The sequence below is a fragment of the Gorilla gorilla genome, chromosome 12 (genome assembly GCF_029281585.2).
Source record: "Gorilla gorilla gorilla isolate KB3781 chromosome 12, NHGRI_mGorGor1-v2.1_pri, whole genome shotgun sequence".
NCBI classification, from domain to species: Eukaryota; Metazoa; Chordata; class Mammalia; order Primates; family Hominidae; genus Gorilla; species Gorilla gorilla.
The window spans coordinates 85,669,507-85,689,363 of NC_073236.2; the positions used below are offsets into that span (position 1 = coordinate 85,669,507).

The window sequence follows — 19,857 nt, forward strand, 5'->3', positions numbered from 1 at the left end:
TATCCAAAAAATGCTAACCTAATAATCATTTTTTGTAGTCAATGCCAACAATTGTATAGATGACCTACAGTAACCTCTATTTATAAGAACCTTCACATAAATGGTATCTTTTGTTAAATTCCACTTTCAGTAAAAACAGTTCCACTTTCATAAAAACATTATGAAAAACTATGCTGAGAGTGAGAATTATTTCAGAAACAGTTTCTATGATGTGTTTTTGGATACATAAAATTTAGCTGCATTGCCCTTAAGACTGCTAACACTAAATTACATTGTTAACCTGGGTTCCAAATCATAATCAATCCAAGATTCTCAATCACTGAGAAAAAACATATACAATTATGATCAACATAGAGTATTGATAAGCAGAAATAGAGACTAAAACACTTCGAAATTTCCAGCAAAAATGAGGGAAAATCATCTTAATAAGAAAATTATAAACAACCCCATTAAAAAGTAGGCAAGGACACGAACAGACACTTCTCAAAAGCAGACATATGTGTGGCCAAGAAGCATATGAAAAAATGCTCAATATCACTAATCATTAGAGACATGCGAATGAAAACCACAATGAGATACCTTCTCACACCAGTCAGAATGGCGATTATTAAAAAGTCAAAAAATAACAGATGCTGGCCAGGTTGCAGAGAAAAGGGAATGCTTACAAACTGTTGGTGGGAGTGCAAACTGGTCTAACCACTGTGGAAAGCACTGTGGCAATTCCTCAAAGAGCTAAAAACAGAACTACAATGTGACCCAGCAATCCCATTATTGGGTATATACCCAAAAGAATATAAATTGTTTCATCGTAAAGACACATGCACACATATGTTCACTACAGCAGTATTCACAATAGCCAAGACATGGAATCAACCTAAATGCCCATCAATGGTAGACTGGATAAAGAAAATGTGGTACATACACACCATGGAATACCATGCAGCCATAAAAGAGAATGAGATCATGTCCTTTGAAGGAACATGAATGGAGCTGGAGGCCATTATCCTTAGCAAACTAACACAGGAATAGAAACCAAATATTGCATGTTCTCACGTATAAGTGGGAGCTAAATTATGAGAATACACGGACACAAAGAGGGGAACAACAGACACTGGGGCCTACCTGAGGGTGGAGTGTGGGAGGAGGGAGAGGAGTAGAAAAAAATAACTCTTGGGTACTAGGCTTAGTACCTGGGTCATGAAATACTCTGTATAATAAACCCCCATGACACGAGTTTACCTATATAACAAACCTATATGAGTACCGCTGAACCTAAAATAATTTTTTTTAAAAAAAGAAAGAAAATTAAACTAGCAAGAACACTAACATAAACATGCTGGTTTGAAGAGTTTTTATAAGACTAAAAGATTCTGATGTTTTCTGTTTGCTCTGGACTTGGCACAGAAATGTTATAATTGTCTATGGGTAGATTTATCTCTCCTATTATTATTAATAGTCTTCTAAAATTTCCTTTCTCTAGCTCCAAATTCAGTTATGCTATGTAAGTAGCAACATTTTGATTTTGAATTATTTTAACTACATCATCCTAAAATTTCTATTGATCCAGTCTACTAGAACTCTTTTTTTTTCTTTTGAGATGGAATTTCACTCTTGTCGTCCAGGCTGGAGTGCAGTGGCGCCATCTCGGCTCACTGCAACCTCTGCCTCCCAAGTTCAAGCGATTCTCCTGCCTCAGCCTCCCAAGTAGCTCGGATTACAGGCATCTGCCACCATGCCCAGCTAATTTTTGTATTTTTAGTAGAGATGGGGTTTCACTATGATGGCCAGGCTGGTCTTGAACTCCTGACCTCAGGTGATCCACCTGCCTTGGCCTCCCAAAGTGCTGGGATTACAGGCGCGAGCCACTGCACCCGGCCTTAGAACGTTTCAAAAACATACTCTTCTCCTGTATGGAGGCCAGGGTGATCAAGATCTCTACACTCCACATCCCCAGCTGTATGAAACAACACAAATCAAAATGGTAACAGCTAAGACTGATGTAAGACGTGGCCCTGAAAATAAGTCACTTTCTTATTAGATAATAACGAAAATGGAGACAATCTGAATTTTGGGGGATGGGGCTGCCTCATAATAGAGATTTTACCAGTGGGAAAATATTGGAACCCTCAGGAGTTGGGAACCAGGGACCTAATCTAGTGACCCAGCTCAGATAGTAGGTGAAAATGCATGCCACAATTAACTTGTAGGAAAGGAGTACTTAAAAAAAATTAAAAATTTAAAAGCAACATGGAGCCAGGCATGGGCACTTTGGGAGGCCAAGGCAGGTGGATCACTTGAGGTCAGGAGCTCAAGACCAGCCTAGGCAATATGGTGAAACCCTGTCTCTACTAAAAGTTAAAAAAAATTAGCTGGGCTGGGCATGGTGGCTCACACCTGTAATTCCAGCACTCTGGGAGGCTGAGGTGGCTGGATCACTTAAGGCTAGAAGTTCAAGACCAGCCTGGCCAACATGGTGAAATGCCATCTCTACTAAAAACAAAAAAGTAGCTGGATGTCGTAGCAGGCACCTGTAATCCCAGCTACTTGGGAGGGTGAGGCAGGAGAATCACTTGAGCCTGGAAGGCGGAGGCTGCAGTGAGCTGAGATCACACCACTGTACTCCAGACTGGGCAACAGAGTAAGACTCTGTCTCCAAACTAACTAAATAAATAAATAAATAAATTTTAAAACACGACATGGCGCTTAATCTGTTAAATCCTGGGAACCACTTCATTATGCAACATTAGCGTGTTTTGTTTTGCAGTGCAACATATGTACCCTTGCCTAGAGGATTTCTTCCATCCAGAACATGTAGAAAGTCCCATACTTTGTATTCAATACACCTAATCAAAGCGTTTCATTAAAATCACCCAAAGAGAGGTACTTTTGAATATAGAAAATGTTAAGTAAATAATAAGAAGGGTACAATGTTTTTAGCATTAATAAAAATCTCAATCAGTAATTTCAAAGAAATACATATATTTCTTCATTTGCTGTCAAGGACAGGGAGTAAACAGTAGACTAGCGCCAAGTAGAAAACTGCCCTATCTCTGTAATTGGGAATAACAGTGGAAAAAAATAGCAAAATAATAAAGATTGTACTGACTTACCATTCTGAAGCAAACACCTGTATAAAAGAAAGATAAAAAGAATTGTCAGCTTGTCCTCCTTTAAAAAGTTATATATTTCCTGACTTAACTTTTATCTAGGTGGTCCCCATTTATCCTTGGTTTCACCTTCTGCAGTTTCACTTAATCCTCAATTAACTGTGGTCCTACAATATTAAATTTAAAATTCCAGAAATAAACAATTTATAAGTTTTAAATTGAATGCCTTTCTGAGTAGCATAGTGAAATCTCATGCTGTCCCACCCATGAATTATCCCTTTGTCCAGCAGATCCACACTGTAGACACTCTCTTGGTTATCAGATCGACTGACTTGGTGGTACTGCAGTGCTTGTGTTCAAGTAACCCTTATTTTACCTAATGATGAACCCCGAAGCACAAGAGTAGTGATGCTGGCAAATGCGCCAAAGAGAAACCATAAAGTGCTTCCTCTAAGTGAAAAGGTGAAAGTTCTCAACTTGATAAGGAAAGAAAAACATTGTATGCTGACGCTGCTAAGATCTAAAGTAAAAACAATCTTCTATCCATGAAACTGTGAAGAAGGAAAAAGAAATTTGTGTTAGTTTTGCTGTTACACCTCAAATTGTAAAAGTTATGGCCACAGTGTATGATAAATGCTTAGCATATCGAGGGTTCTACACTATCCACAGTTTCAGGCATCCACTGGGGTTCCTGGACTGCATCCCGACCCAAGAACAAGGAGGAACCCCTGTATTTATTAAGTGGTAAGTAAATGAAATAAATAAAATGTTTAATCTGAATGTATTTAGAAAGTGTTTTTGAAAATTAGTTTCTTTTAAAATGAAAAGAGAAAAGGAAGACTTTTTGGAGAAAAATAGTAATATTCTGCTGAATCCAAATAAATAAAATGCTGAAGCACATATTTATTCTATTTTTAAATGCTAAATAAAACAAAATAGTTATTACAGGTACAGTTGAGTATACTTGGCATAAAATTTAGCTGTCCTCAACTTTTAAGATATCTTCTTAAAATGTAAGGACTAAATACAAATTTAAATGTAATAAAACATTTGTGTATTTTATTTCTAGTTATAGAACCAATGAAACTTATATCATGAAATGATATGCTTGACCATAACTTGGCTTCTGAAGCCTCAGTTATTTATTTATTTATTTATTTATTTATTTACTTACTTACTTACTTACTTATTTATTTTAGAGACAGGGTCTTGCTCTGCACCAAGGCTGGAATACAGTGATGCAATCATAGCTCACTGCCCCCTCAAACTCCTGGGCTCAAGGGATCTTCCTGCCTTGCCTCCTAAGTATCTAGGATTCCAGGCATGAGCCACTGTCCCTAGCTCTGAAGCCTAAGTACTAATGGAAACTAACTGAAATGGAAATGATTCTTAGAATCTCTATAGTGTAGATTACATTATGTTAATACTTTGAACCATGTAGGTTGGGAAGTATTGTTGGTCTTGGTTATGTTTTCTCTACCTAGACCATGATAAGCTGTTCTATATTGGCCAACTATGATGGTATCTTATACTTTGCTTACCCAGCCTGCAAAACTATAGGAGTCTCATCTCAGACAGAGGTCAAGAATACTATGGGACTTCATACCTTGGGTGGTCTAGAACCAAATATTGATACATACAGAACTGGGCCCTAGAGTGTGGATGACACAACAGACAGGCTGGTTTTCCAAATTATCAGGGATATGTATTTATGGTATGGGACCCCTTTAGGGAAAGGGAAGGCCTTCTTACATCTCTCCTGGGAATTGCAGCAATGACCCAAAATAACAGATCTCAAGTCAGTCCTTCAAATTGCAACTTGGAAAACTCTTGATCCTAAAGGATGAATTACAACAGGCTTCTTTGGGATAGATATGCCCCACATCTGGGCTCCTACTTGAGAGTTGGTTGAAATAGGCCTAAGTAAAGAAACATCAGGAATGTATCAGGTGCAGAAATTCAGAGCTTATTAGTACCTATTGCAACTTAGTTTTTATTTCTACCCAGAACACATGGTAAATTTGGAAATTTACTTTTTCATACTCAAGAAGCCAAATGACAGAAAAAAAAAGTGCTTAAATTTAGAGGAGAGGACATAGCAATTAAAAAACATTGGGAATAGATAAACAACTGTGGTAGATCCACACAATGGAATAGCAGGCAGCTGCAGCAATAAAAAGGAATGAACCAGGGATACAAGCAACAACACGTATGAATCACAAACGCATTATGCTAAGTAAGAGAGGCCAGACTCACACGTACTGTGTAACTCCACTTTCTGGAAAAGGCAAACTATAAGGACAGAAAACTGACTGTCAGTTGCCAAGGGCCAGGAGTAGAGGGGAGAGTGCTACAATGGGGGGTGAAGAACTTCTGGGTGATGGGACTGTTTTACATCTCAGTTGTGGTGAGGATTACATGACTGTACGCATTTGTTAAAAATTCATTGGGCCGGGTGTGGTGGCTCACACCTGTAATCCCAGCACTTTGGGAGGCCAAGGCGGGTGGATCACCTGAGGTCAGGAGTTCAAGACCAGCCTGAGCAATATGGTGAAATCCCATCTCAAGAAAAATACAAAAATTAGCTGGGCATAATGGTGGGTGCCTGTAATCCTAGCTACTTGGGAGGCTGAGGCAGGAGAATCACTTGAGCCTGGGAGGCAGAGGTTTCGGTGAGCCAAGATCATGCCATTGCACTCCAGCCTGGGCAACAGAGCGAGACTCCGTCCCAAAAAAAGAAAAAATTCATTCAATTGTACACTATAAAAGGTGAATGTTACTGAATTTATATTCCATCTCGATTGAAAAATAATACATTGGGAAAAAATATACTGGGAAGTCACAGGGGATGGATCAATCTCCAAAGAGTCCAAAAGGTATTGATTCTACATACAGCAGTTAAGCCTGGTTAAGAGGATACAGAAGAAAGGATCAGTAGCTTAGATATTTTATGCAGTTTTGTAAGCAGATTTATAGTTTCCTGATGGTAGTATACTGCGGTACCCAACAAATATGAAGGAAAAAAAAGCAGCAAAGCAATGAAGACAGGATAGTATCACAAATGGAGTTTTTATAGGGCTATAAAAATATTTCAAGACATAGATGTTCAATGCGGAGGAATGATGAGTGGGAAGTATTGATCTGAAAGAGAATCAGAAAGGCAATCTGTTATATATACGGAGGGGAAGACATTAGCTGGTAGATATAAAAGGAATTAGCAGAAAATTCCAGAAACTTCAGGTCAACCAGACCAGGTAGGAGAGAGATAAAACAGGAGAGAAGACAGGCTGCACTGTGCAGGCAAAAGTGTGCAGTCTTTTTATCATAAGAGTAAGGGGATCCCAGAACACAGTAAGACACTGACCAAGTAAGTAGACTGAAAGATTTGGTCTAGGCTATATTGTGTATATTCCCCTCTGAGTTCCTCAACCACTAACAGGCCAGAATATTAGCGTTATGAAAAGAGAAAGCACATGCAATGGCAGCAAACAGAAATTAGAAACACGTAGTCCATCTCTTTCCTATTTAAAGAGTGGTCCATGAAACAGCAGCAACTGAGACTTTTTTTTAGAAAATAAAATTCTTGGGCCCCTCCTCCAAGGAACAGAAATGCTACAGGTGGAGCCCAGTAATCTGTTTTCACATGCTTTCCAGGCAATTCTTATGCCCACTAAAGTTTAGAACCAATGGCTGACTCCCCCTTAAAGAAAGGTCTGGGAGAGATTTGAAAAGGGTTTATATTTCAGGTTAAGAATTGCATCAAAAGGAGAAAATTAAAATCTCATAGGGTATCACAGATCTGATGCACGCTCCATCACACTTTTCAAGTTGGTGTTGGTAATAACTCATGTATTTGCATGTCATTGTTGCCTCACCTTTTTTTCACAAGTCAGAAGAATTACATGGAAAAAACCATGCATGATAAAAAGGCACCCTAAAGGGACCTGACATTGGCACAGCCTAGGCAGCCTGTCACATAGATTTCTCCCTCCATCTGTACCACTTACTAGTAGAAATACTGGAGCTGCCCAAAGAGGGAAACTGACAACATGCCCCTCAGTGAAGAGCAATGTCCTTTCAACATTTACGAATCTCAAGCAGCCCTTCCACCATCTATTCATTGATGATGACAAAGACCATTAGCCTATGGTGACGGGGTTTGAGAAAATTTTTAAAGTGGAATCAAACACAGATATTCCACTATGTGTTGCAGTGTTAAGGAAATTACCTGCTCCAATCTATTGATGTAATATTTTGTTCACACTAACATAATCTAAGAATGAGGTAACTCAGGTAAATCTAATAGGCACACAGTTAAACATTGATTATTGACTTAACAAACATTTTTCAATTGTCTAATTTTAAGTGCAAAGAATGGGATGAGTAAGACATAGTCCCTGCATCTAAGAGTTTACAATCTAGTAGGAAAGATGGACAAGTAAACTGGCAATTAAATATGGCAATTAAAATAATGGACAACTTGGAGCTGTAAAATCCATAAGCCTAGATACAAATTAGAGTTCATAAGACAGCTACATGACAGACAATCACTCTTGGGTGATTTTAGGGCTGGCTTGTTGAAAAACAGGTCTTAGAGCTGAGACTTCAATGATGAGCAAAAATTAGTATGATGAGAGTAGAACATTATAGATAGGAGAGCATGCTCAAAGGCCCGAGGTTTGAGATCAGGGCATATCTGGATACCACACATAGTTAAATATTCAAACCCATGCATTATACTCATTTTCTAAATTATTTCTAGGCCCCAGTCGTTACTGAAGATTTACTGAAAAATAGTTTAATTCTGTTCCAACTGTGTCTAGAAGAATGGGTGATAATGTTTATATACTTAGAGTTACCATAATCTTTCAACTCATCTACTACAAGAACCTCCTTAACTAGCCTCCCTGCTTCCAATTCTGCCCCCCTACAGTGTATTCTCCATAAAGCACCCAACATGGTTTCCTTTTCTTAACTAAAAATCAAAGCATTTCCTTCCCCAGCTTAAAAGCCCACAGAGGCTCCCATTACACTGGAAATGAAATGTATTCTGGTTGCCACAGCCCCCTAATTCCTCTACCTCATATCCTAGTTCTCCCCTCTTTACTCACCCCTTTCCAGCCAGATATGCGTCCTTTGGCCCCTTAAAGATGCCAAGCCCCCTAGCCTTTGTACTGACTATTCCTTCTGCCTGAATCCTCTTCCTCCTGATATTCTCATTACTGGCTCCTTCTCATTATTTATCTCTCCATACAAATGTCACCTCCTTAAAGAAATATTCCCCAACCAATTTATCTAAAACAGCAATGCACCCCATGTTTCCTGCACATACATTGTTTACTTTTTGATTTCCTATCTTTAGAGTAGATTGTCAGTTCCATAAGAACAGGAATTTTTCTGTCTTGTTTACTTACCACTGTGTCCCCAACACCTAGACCAGAGCTTGGCACATGGTTGTTGAATAAATGAATTTTTAAAAACCAGCTGATAAATATTTATGTGAAATATTTAACTATCCTATAATAATTTATCATATAAATTTTTATATATCTTTATTATATATATATTATACATTTATAATATAATATAATATCATTAATAATATTAACATATTGATTATCTATTATATTTATTGTTAATGTATATTGTGAATATGCATATAATCATATTTATTAGACTTTAAGTTTACTTTCAAAGTGATGATGCTCAATTTACTGCATTCAAAGTTCTGGAAAGAATCTCAAGAATTCTATGTTGATTCTAGCAGAACTTTACACAGTGATAATATATAATGACTGAATATATAATACACATATATATGTAGACATACATGCTTAATGCTCACATATATCTCCATAGTACATATCTATTATATATAATAGATAGTATATATACTATAATAGATAGCAAGAAGTTACTAATAATGCCTAAATTGACATTATGCATATACATAACATTAGGCACATACATAGTATTAGTGCCAATCATAATCTTGAATGCTACAATCCTAAATGTTGAAATCCTGAAAGATCAAAATCCCTAAAGTCAGCCAGGTGTGGTGACTTACACCTGTAAGCCCAGCATTTTGGGAGGCTGAGGCAGGAGGATTGATTGAGCCCAGGAGTTTGAGATCAGCCTGGGCAACATAGCAAGACTTCATTTCTGAAACAAAAATAAAAATTTTAATTAAAAATCTCTAAAGTCTAAAATCCCTAATGATTAAAATCCTGAAAATCACAATCCTGAAAGATTAAAATTCTGAATGGTAAAATCTAGAAAGCCTAATTCTGGGGATACGATTAGTACATGTTTGGTTGTGTGCATAATAGTTGCATCATGTTAGCTGCATCACGTTAAACAGAACTATTACCTTGTTATTGTCTTTATTTGGAAGTGAATTATGGTTTAAGGAGACACATATGGGTGCCAAATTGACAAGGGCTGGATTTGTGGACTTAATTTTAGGTGTCAATTTGACCAGATTAAGGAATACCTAGAAACCTGATAAAGCATTATTTTGGGTGTGTCTGTAAGGGTGTTTCCAGAGATTACTGTGAGTCTGAGTAGACCAAGTGGGTAAGATCTGCCCTCAGTGTTTTGAGTGTTTCAGACAAGTGAAAATGCAGGCAAAAGATACAAGAAATCTCCCCTGCCGAATTATTCAATTGTGTATGACTTCCGCATCTTCACACATAGTACCATGCCTGCCCTAAAAAAAAATCCTTCTTTTGTGCCAACTGAATTTTTTTTTAAAAAAGGGGAGAAAAGGAAAAAAAAATAACCTTCATCGGAGAATAAAAGGAATTTTTTTAAAGAGATGGGGTCTCACTCTGTTGCCCAGGCTGCAGTGGAGTGGCATGGTGCGATCTCGGCTCATTGCAACCTCCACCTCCCAGGTTCAAGCGATTCTCCGGCCTCAGCCTCCAGAGTAACTGGGACTACAGGTGCATGCCACCACACCAGGCTAATTTTTTGTATTTTTGTAATTTTTGTGTTTTTAGTAGAGATGGGGTTTCACCATGTTAGCCAGGATGGTCTCAATCTCCTGACCTCATGATCCACCCACTTTGGCCTCCCAAAGTGCCGGGATTACAAGTGTGAGTCACTGCGCCCCGCCCAGCTTTCAATGGATTGAATCTGCATTTGCCTGAAGAAACCAGCAAAGTTACTGACTGGTTTAAAAATAATTATGTGCATGGTAGGATTAGAAGACATATAACGGTGTTGTTGTTTGATCACAAGTATAGTCTGCACTAAATTTGTAGTCTGTATATGAGTGCATGCAGAATGAATTTCCATGTATGCAAAACACAGAAGCATAGCACTGAAGATGGAAAACCTTAATAGGGGATGCTCATGTCAGTGTATATCAAATCATAGAAGAATTTCAAAAAGAGCAGTGCCATGTAGAACACGGATGTAAATGTATTTTCCAAAAAGAGCCATGTCCAAAAAAAAAAAAAAAAAAAAAGCAGCTATTCATCATGAAGGAAGGCTTCAAAATATAGGTAATGATAGTGAAAAGTTGGCCAATTCTTATGGACTACCTCCATGCAACTGCCTATAATCTTTCACTGTAATATACTTTTTTGCATGTCAAATTTTTTTTTTTTTTTGAGACAGAGTTTCGCTCTTGTCACCCAGGCTGGAGTGCAGTTGCACAATCTTGGCTCACTGCAACCTCCACCTCCCGGGTCCAAGTTATTCTCCTGCCTCAGCCTCCCGAGTAGCTGGGATTACAGGCACATGCACACCACCACACCTGGCTAATTTTTTGCATTTTTAGTAGAGACAGTGTTTTGCCATGTTGGGCAGGCTGGTCTCAAACTCCTGACCTCAGGTGATCCGCCCGCCTAGGCCTCCCAAAGTGTTGGGATTACAGGCGTGAGCCACTGCACCCGGCCAGAAGCATAAACTTTGTAAAGAGTTTTAGAGTTCTAATTTGTTTTATGCTTTTTTTTCTTTTTTGCAAATTTGACTCTATGAGTGTGTCACCACAACGCTGACTTAGTATTGTGTATGTATGTAAAAAATGTTGAAAATTCCTTAATAAATGAAGAGATGTCCTTTTTGTATACGTACATTTGTGAAAGATAAAATTTCTTGACATCCTGGCTTTTTGAGTGACTGCATATACAGTGGTGATCTGTCACAATTTTTGATCAATCTCATCAAAAGACTTAGGTTGTCCATCAAGGTATGTCAGATGACCAGTTACAAAACTGGTTGCACAGAATTATCAACTATAGTGATATGCATTTATATATTTTGCTTTTAGACCTACTTCCTTATGAATATAGTTCATCTGCTCGTAACTGTTACACCTATGTGACTGTCATCAGTATACCTCAGTGTGTACAGTCACAAAAATACATACGTTATTATTACCTATCTTCTTCTGCAAACTGGCCTATGAAGTTTCCGTTGTGTTTTTAAATGTTTCTCAAATAAATCTCCTTTTTATTTTTATTTATTTATTTTTTTGAGTCGGAGTCTCTCTCTGTCGCCCAGGCTGGAGTGCAGTGGTGAGATCTCCGCTCACTGCAACTTCCGCCTCCCAGGTTCAAGCAATTCTCCCACCTCAACCTCCCGAGTAGCTGGGATTATAGGTGTGCACCACCATGCCCAGCTAATTTTTGTATTTTTAGTAGAAACCAGGTTTCTCCATGTTGGTCAGGCTGGTCTTGAATGCCTGACCTCAAGTGATTGCCCACCTCGGCCCCCCAAAGTGCTGGGATTACAGGCGTGAGCCACTGTGCCCAGCCTGAATCCCCTTTTTAATATGTTTAAAAACTAGTTTTGTTTTTGTTTTTTGAGACACAGTCTCGTTCTTGTTCCCCAGGCTGGAGTGCAATGGCACAATCTCGGCTCACTGCAACCTCCGCCTCCCAGGTTCAAGCAATTCTCCTGCCTCAGCCTCCCGAGTAGCTGGGATTACAGGCGCCTGTCACCATCTCCAGCTAATTTTTGTATTTTTAATAGAGACAGGGTTTCACCATGTTGGCCAGGCTGGTCTCAAACTCCTGACCTCAGGAGGCTCGCCTCGGCCTCCCAAAGTACTGGGATTACAGGTATGAACCACTGTGCCTGGCCAAAAATTAGTATTTTAAATACTCTTTGAATGATTTTTTCCAGATTATATTTTTGGGATTTTGATCTTTCACAACTGTGATTTGGGGGATTTTAGACTTTAAGGATTTTGATGTTTTGGAATTTCAACATGCAAGATTATGGCGTTTGGAATTGTATCTTTCAGGATTATGGCCCAAACACACATAGTATATACATAATAAAGACATAAAAACCACAAGACTTTAAAAATAAATGGTCAAATTGGTTGTTTTATAGAATATACAGGATTTGGGGTTGGAAACTGGAGCAGGATATGGTAGCTGTTGCTTTTTATCACCAGTTTTCTATACTGTTTTGAGTTTTTTTTTTTAAAAATCCATGTGCATATGTTAATTTGGTTTAAATTTTCAAAGTTTTAAATTTAAAAGCATTTGGGGCAGGGCATGGTGGCTCATGCCTGTAATCCCAGCACTTTGGGAAGACAAGGCAGATAAATTGCCTGAGTCCAGAGTTCAAGACCAGCCTGGGCAACATGGTGAAACCCCATCTCTACAAAAAATATGAATACAAAACGTAGCTGGGCATGACAGTACATGCCTCTAGTTAGCACATGCGTCTTAGATAGCACATGATAGCACATGTGCTTAGATAGCACATGATAGCACTTGCCTCTAGTCCCAGCTATTAGGGAGGATAGAGTCGGGGAGGATCAATTGAGCCGGTGAGGTCGAGATTGCAGTGAGCTGTGATCACACTGCTGCACTCTAGCCTGGGTGACAGAGCAAGACTCTGTTTCAAACAAATAAATAAACAAATAAAAGCATTTTTAACTATGAATGGTAACAATACACACATGCATTTATTAAATCTTAAAACTAAGTTTGAGGCACAATTTTAGGTTAAATTCATACTTCTTGACAAACTGGGTGGATAATAAAAGTGTAACCCATTGCTTAAGGCAGTAATAGATGGAAATAAACAAGGCTGAAATAAATCATATATAAAAGATTCAATATGGGCTGGGCGTGGTGGCTCACACCTGTAATCCCAGCACTTTGGGAGGCCGAGGAGGGTGGATCACCTGAGGTCGGGAGTTCAAGACCAGCCTGACCAACACGGAGAAACCCCATCTCTACTAAAAATACAAAAAGTTAGCCGGGCATGGTGGCACATACCTATAATCCCAGCTACACAGGAGGCTGAGGCAGGATAATCACTTGAACCTGGTAGGCGGAGGCTGCGGTGAGCCCACATTGCGCCAGTGCACTCCAGCCTGGGCAACAAGAATGAAACTCTGTCTCAAAAAAAAAAAAAAGATTCAATATGAACTTAATAGAAATTTAGGTTGTTTTTGGTTACAGAGCCAGTGTTTTGAGGGAGAGGTTATGGACACAAGATCACAATCTTTTTGTAATGTGTCCTTTCGTGTCACTACTTAGGAAAAAAACATCAAATGTAATAATTGTTTAGAAATGTATTTAATATATGAACGACTGTGACAAGCACAGCTAGTTGCATACCCCAAATCCATTCTCCCATTCTTCCCTTCTAACAGAACTCTGATTTTACTTGGGGCAGCAACATGCCAGTTGATGTTTCCCAGACTTCCTTATAGTGGGGATGGCCAATGAAATGTAAGCCGTATCACTGGTTGGGACTTCAACAGGGGCTGACTTGGCTGGGAGTTAGTGGTTTCTCCATGTCGGGGTATTGCACTGGTACCCTTTTTTCTCCTAATCATGGTATGAATATTATGACTGGAGCTAAGCAGCAATCTTGAAACCTTGAGGGAGAGGCCAAGGACATCAGAGACTTTGTCCCTGACTTCCCTGAGGCACTTTAACATGCCAGGGGATGGAGGAAGAAGTTGGGAATGGGGGAATGAGGTGGGGAATGGGAAGCAGCTGGTAAAGGGAAGGAGGGGTGATGGAAATGTTCTGGAATTAATGGTAATGCTGCAAAACATTGTGAATATACTAAAAACTACTGTATATTTAGTGTTATGTAAATTATATCTCAATTTTGTTAATGCCACACACACAAAAAAAGGAAAGCAGAAAACAGGACTATGATGTAGTCCTTCCTACCTCTATTTGTAGAACAAGGGCAGTCATTCTCCAGTTTTGCTTACCATACAACCTCCCTGACTTTTTCCTATCACTCCATACCAAAACAACTGCAGTGAAGATCCTCTTGAAGTACTGCAAGTAGAACTAAATGACTGAGCTCTCTCTAGATTTTATAACTTATTTCTGCAGGAGAAAGCATCTTTCTCTCTAGCGGAAATTCCTTCTGTGAGGAGGAGTATCATTAGTGTGTCATTCCTGGCTACTTTCTACTCTGCCCTTGTCACAGGGACATGCAGTGACTCATCTACTGGGTAAATTTAGAAGGAGAAACATGCACAGCCCAGGCATGTCCTCTTCTTCCTCCTGCTGGGAGCAAGTTACCCACAGGGATCATACTTCTGGCTCTACCCTAGAGCAGCCTCCCTGTGCCTGAAGTTTGGGGTGGCCAGTGTTTAATTCTGTAGTACAGGTCATTATAAAGTCCACTTACCTGCAGATAGACATCACATTCCTAAAACTCTGCTTTACTCTTTGTCTTGTCAGTAACTCACACAATGAAGAGAGGTGTTATTTGTTGGGCCCCTCAAACTACAACTCTTATTTTAAAGCCTTGGGAGGAAGATGAGTCAAGGAGTCTCAAGACTTCTAGCCCATTAACTCTGCAAGGCACTGAACCATGCAGGAATCAACTGCTCAAAGTTTCATAAGCCACCAGGAATTTTCCCAGAATATTTCTGAGAGTCCTGATTCCTAGTATGAAGCATACTGCACAACCGATAGATATCTATATAGAAAGAAAAGGTAGAAGTGGAGACATTTTTCTGCACTTTATCAGTGTTGGTTGGAACACAGCCCTCTTGGGACAGGGCTTCTGTAGATTTATCTATGGGCTTTCGTGGCCTCCCCATACTTTTTCCACCTCACTTGCTGAAGAGAAGGAAACCTGATATGACACATGCAGGTTTTTTACAGACACTCTGCTCTGGAAACTGGGGCAGACATCAGCCCTTTTGGTGATAAAAGACTCCAGCACGATATGCTGCTCAGTCAAGGTCCAGTCCACTACAACTGTACCTCACTTTGTGGAAAGAGGTGTCAGTGAGAAACCCTGAGAGGAATGTTTGCAAAGTAAATCATACTTTGAATTGACAAACACACACTGATATTTAAAGAAACCTGTGATGAGTTTTAAATGTCAGCACCTTTTCACGTAAAATCCTATTTTTTATATTGTAACCTACCATTTCATCCTGGGATCTGACTGCATGTGTCAATTTTGAATGCAGGAAGTGATTTACATGCTGCCTTACAAAGCAGCCCTTAATGACTGTAAATATCTTTAATTGTTACAAAGCTTTCCTTATGTGGAATAAAATTCTGCCTTACTTAACCTTTCGCCATCAGTCCAGGGTCTGTTCCCTGGAGCCATACACCACGGCATCTTTCAAACAGTTAAAACAGCCATCACACTACAATTTCTTCTCCAAGCCAGATATCCCCAAGCACTTCAATTTAATTCAGTTCACTTTTGAAGGACCCACTAGAGGTGTAGCCCTGTAGTGGATATGAAAACAAGCCACCAGCCTGACCTTCAAAATATTGTCATTATTTTCTAGTGAGAGACACATACAAGTGTACACAGATAACTGGAGCTGAAAGCAGAATGATTAAAAGGATAAACACAAAGTATAACTACTATAAACAAAATACTATAAGAACAAAGACAGGAGAGGGAATTAGAGTTAACCATATTTATGTTTCTTGACTTTAATGGTGGTACTTATATTTTCAACCTCTAAAACACAGCTTTTCCATTTACTTGTCTATGTAAGAAAAATGTGTACTTCTAAATCATGCATTATCTGACAAAGCCATTTAATAATTCATCCCAGTTTTCATTTTAAGCAATATTTAAGAAATATGGTATTCATCTCAGTTATAGCAGTAGGAAACAGACAAATGCCTAGGCAGACAGGGACAGGTCTCCAGTGAAACCCGACCTTCAAGTGAAACCTGAAACCGAGTTGCCAGTTCCAGGTGGAGTCCACAACCAGAGTGAGAACTTCCTCGATGCCTTTTAGCCAACTGAATGGTGCTTTTTCCAGGCCCACCCAGGAACAATTAGCATACACCCCATTCTGAGTCCATAAAAACCCCAGACTCAGCCTTACAGATGGCTATCCACTTTCAGGCCCCCTCTCACACAGAGGGCTACCCACTTCGGGTCCCCTCTCTTTATCGAGAGCTTTTCTGTCAGTCAATAAAATTCTTCTCTGCCTTGTTCACTCTCCAGTGTCTGCGTACCTCATTCCTCTTGGTCATGGGACAAGAGCAAATGGCAGGTGCAAAAAGAGCTGTAACATATGCTCATGCTCGCCGAGCTATAGGAGTGAAAAAACCATTGTGTGCTAACATGCCCCCATTTGCTGAGCTGCAGGCAGCAGGACCCAATGAGTTGTGACACACTCCCATTCACTGAAGCTGCAGACAGCAGAAATGAATGACAGTGTAACACTTTCTGGAGGCTCAGACCTCAGGACTCTCCAAGCAAAAGCTGTAACACCCCTTGGGGCTTTGTGGTTGCTGGCATCTCCAAGTTATTGGGCACTGCCACATCCCCCTCATCCAGACACCAGCACCCAAGGTAGAAGTTGGTCACGGCACTCCTGGACCAGCTGTGGGCTGACTGCAAAGCCAAGGCAAGCACAGGATCCAGACCAGTAGCACAATGTGAACGCAGTCTGCTGGGCCAAGTGGGCAGAGTAAGCCCAGTGGGCCCAAGCAAAGCCTGGGCAGAGGTGCCACTGGCCGTGGAGATTTCTGGCTGGCAAAGTGGCACTGAAAGAATTCTGTGTCATCAGTAGTCAAATAAGCTACTCTTACTCTAAAAAAACTCAGTCAAAAAAAAAATTCTAAGCACATGTATACCAACAGATTATCACAATGCATTTCTAGGAGTGTCATTAGTATTCCCCTGAGAGCTGGTAAAGCATCAAGGCATCTATACACAGCATAATCAATTTCCCTTTCAAATTTTCAGATTATATTATTCTAGATGTAAATATAATTAAACGTCTATAGAAACATTATAAACCAGGCCATAGTTACAAACACTCTAAAAGCACAGGGGCTCAGTCCCCAGCTCTCTTAACCCTCTCCCAAAGTCCTCGATGCAAGAGAAGTTGGTGGGGAAAAAACGTGGAGCTCCTTGAGAATGTGAAGATTTTTTAAAGTACAGGATGAAAACAGAAAAAAAAAAAAAAGAGTAACTTTAGAGTGGAGAAACCAGACAAACACTATCACAGCCAGGTGATCAAGGTTAACATCAACAGTGATAAGTCAGATTGACAGTATACACCCTTGATAGGTGTGACAAGAGCAGCACTTCACCTCTGTGGTCTTCCTTCCAATACCCCATTATCCAGTCTTATCATAACAAAAATATCAGACAAATCCCAATTGGGGAGCATTCTACAAAGTACTTGACCTCAAAGTACTCCTTAAAACTGCCAACGTCATCGACAACAAGGTAAGTCTAACAGAATGTCACAGCCTCAAGGAGCCTGAGGAGGCAAGGGGGCTAAATGTATCTGGATGGGATCCTGGAACCAAAAAAAATACATTAGGTAAAAACTAAGGAAACCTTGAATAAAGTAAGGACTTTAGTTCATAATAATGTATCCATATTGGCTTAAACCAGTTGTACGGTCCCTATACTAACAACACATCATTTTTGGTTGGAAAACGTTTTCTGCAATAAACTCAAGCAAGCCAATTTAATTCATTGATCAATTTTCCATACAGGAGGGTTAAAACATTTTCCATTTTTTCCATGTTCACTTTCATGTCATTGAAACAATTTTCACTGGGAATAGTTTCCACTCAAACATTTTAATGATGACTTTATCAATCCATATTTTGTCCATAATAAATGTTCCCAATTATAGGTTCTTCCATTGCGAATTTACTTTCATAGCCATTATTTCTAACAAGACAGTTTTCACTAAGATTTTATTATTCTATACTTTATTTATTTTATTGTTTCTTTAGAGACAGTCTCACTCTGTTGCCCAGGCTGGTGGCTCATGCCTATAAGGCCAGAACTTTGGGAGGCTGAGGTGGGAGGCTTGCTTGAGGCCAGGAGTTCAAAACCAGCCTAGTCAACATAGTGAGACTCCATCTCTACCAAGGAAAAATTAAAAAGTTAGCTGGGCATGGTGACTCATGCCTGTAGTCCCAGCTACTCAAGAGGAGGCTGAGGCAGGAAGATCATGTGAGTCCAGGAGCTCAAGGCTGCAGTGAGCTACCATCTTGCCTGGGTGACATAATGAGACCCTGTAAAAAAAAAAAAAAAAGACTACTAAGATTCAAATCCCACCTCTTAACTTGTGTATAACTGGGAAAGAAGTTACTTCCCCATGCCTCAATGTCTCCATCTGTTAAATGAGAAAAACCATTGCAGTTACAGGGATGAGGATTAAATGAGACAATATATGTAAAATGTTGAGTACGGAGCTTGGCACATTCTAAATTGTCAGGGAATGTCAATGTAGATGTATGTAAATATGTGATGGTGAGTTTGTACTACATACTATGCCTTGATCAATAGTGGGCATGTACTCTCTTCCATTTAGCATACTGCAAACTATAGGAATTATTGCCCTAAAGTTGACTTTTTAAACCCCACTATTTATGTATAGTACATTTCTCTTTTCCATATTTTTACTGCTGGTCCAAACTGATTATATACCGTGTTACCACTATGTGCACAAAAGTGGAATTGTATAGTTAATAGAAATATATAATGTAATAGCAGAAAACATCATATAATGGGAAAGCACAAGTTTTAAAGTCAGAGAGATGTAGAATCAAATCCCATTTGTCAACCAAGGGCTTGTCCAAGTTACTGAATCTCTGTGCACCTGTTTTGTCCTTGTTAAAACAGGAATAAGACATGCATCTCACAAAATTGTGATGATTAAGTAAACAACAGTGAAATGCTCAGCACAAAGAACACCCATAATAAACGTCGCACATTCACACACACACACAGACTCCTTCACTACTGCCATTTCTCTCTAGTGGACCATTCTGTCAGGTGATCTTTGCCACCACTTTCGTATTTTACATTACGTGTTTTGGTGACTTATTGTGGCAGTTTTCAAAGCAGGATACCATACTGCTGGGTTCACTCAAAGACTTTCTAAAGAGTACAGATCCATGCATAATGTTCAGGGAATCAATTTCCAGATTTTCAACTTCCACATATATTCTTTCCTAAAACTGACCTGAGACTCCTTTCCTACCTCCCTTCGCACAACTACCCTTTGAAAGAAAGGTCTCCTGTTATCCTAAGTGAAGTAACTCATGAATGGAAAACTAAACATTCTATGTTCTCACTCCTAAGTGGGAGCTAAGCTATAAGGATGCAAAGGCATAAAAGAATGATACAATGGACTCTGGGGACTCAGGGGGGAAAGGGTAGGAGGGGGTGAGGGATAAAAGGCTACACATTGGGTACAGTGTAAACTGCTTGGGTGATGGATGCACCAAAATCTCAGAAATCACCAGTAATGAACTTATTCATGTAATCAAACACCACCTGTTCT

At 39.5% G+C, this 19,857-nt stretch overlaps 1 protein-coding gene across 4 annotated transcripts in view; it reads right to left on the minus strand.

Annotated features, from left to right (window-relative positions):
• ACYP2 (acylphosphatase 2) overlaps positions 1-19,857 on the minus strand; it is a 339,147-nt gene that overhangs the window by 169,785 nt on the left and 149,505 nt on the right. For all 4 annotated transcript variants that reach the window (XM_055377895.2, XM_055377896.2, XM_004029235.5 and 1 more), the window contains one exon: positions 3,111-3,127. In XM_055377895.2, coding sequence (XP_055233870.1) covers positions 3,111-3,127 — 17 coding nt within the window. The remainder of the gene's footprint in view (positions 1-3,110; positions 3,128-19,857) is intronic.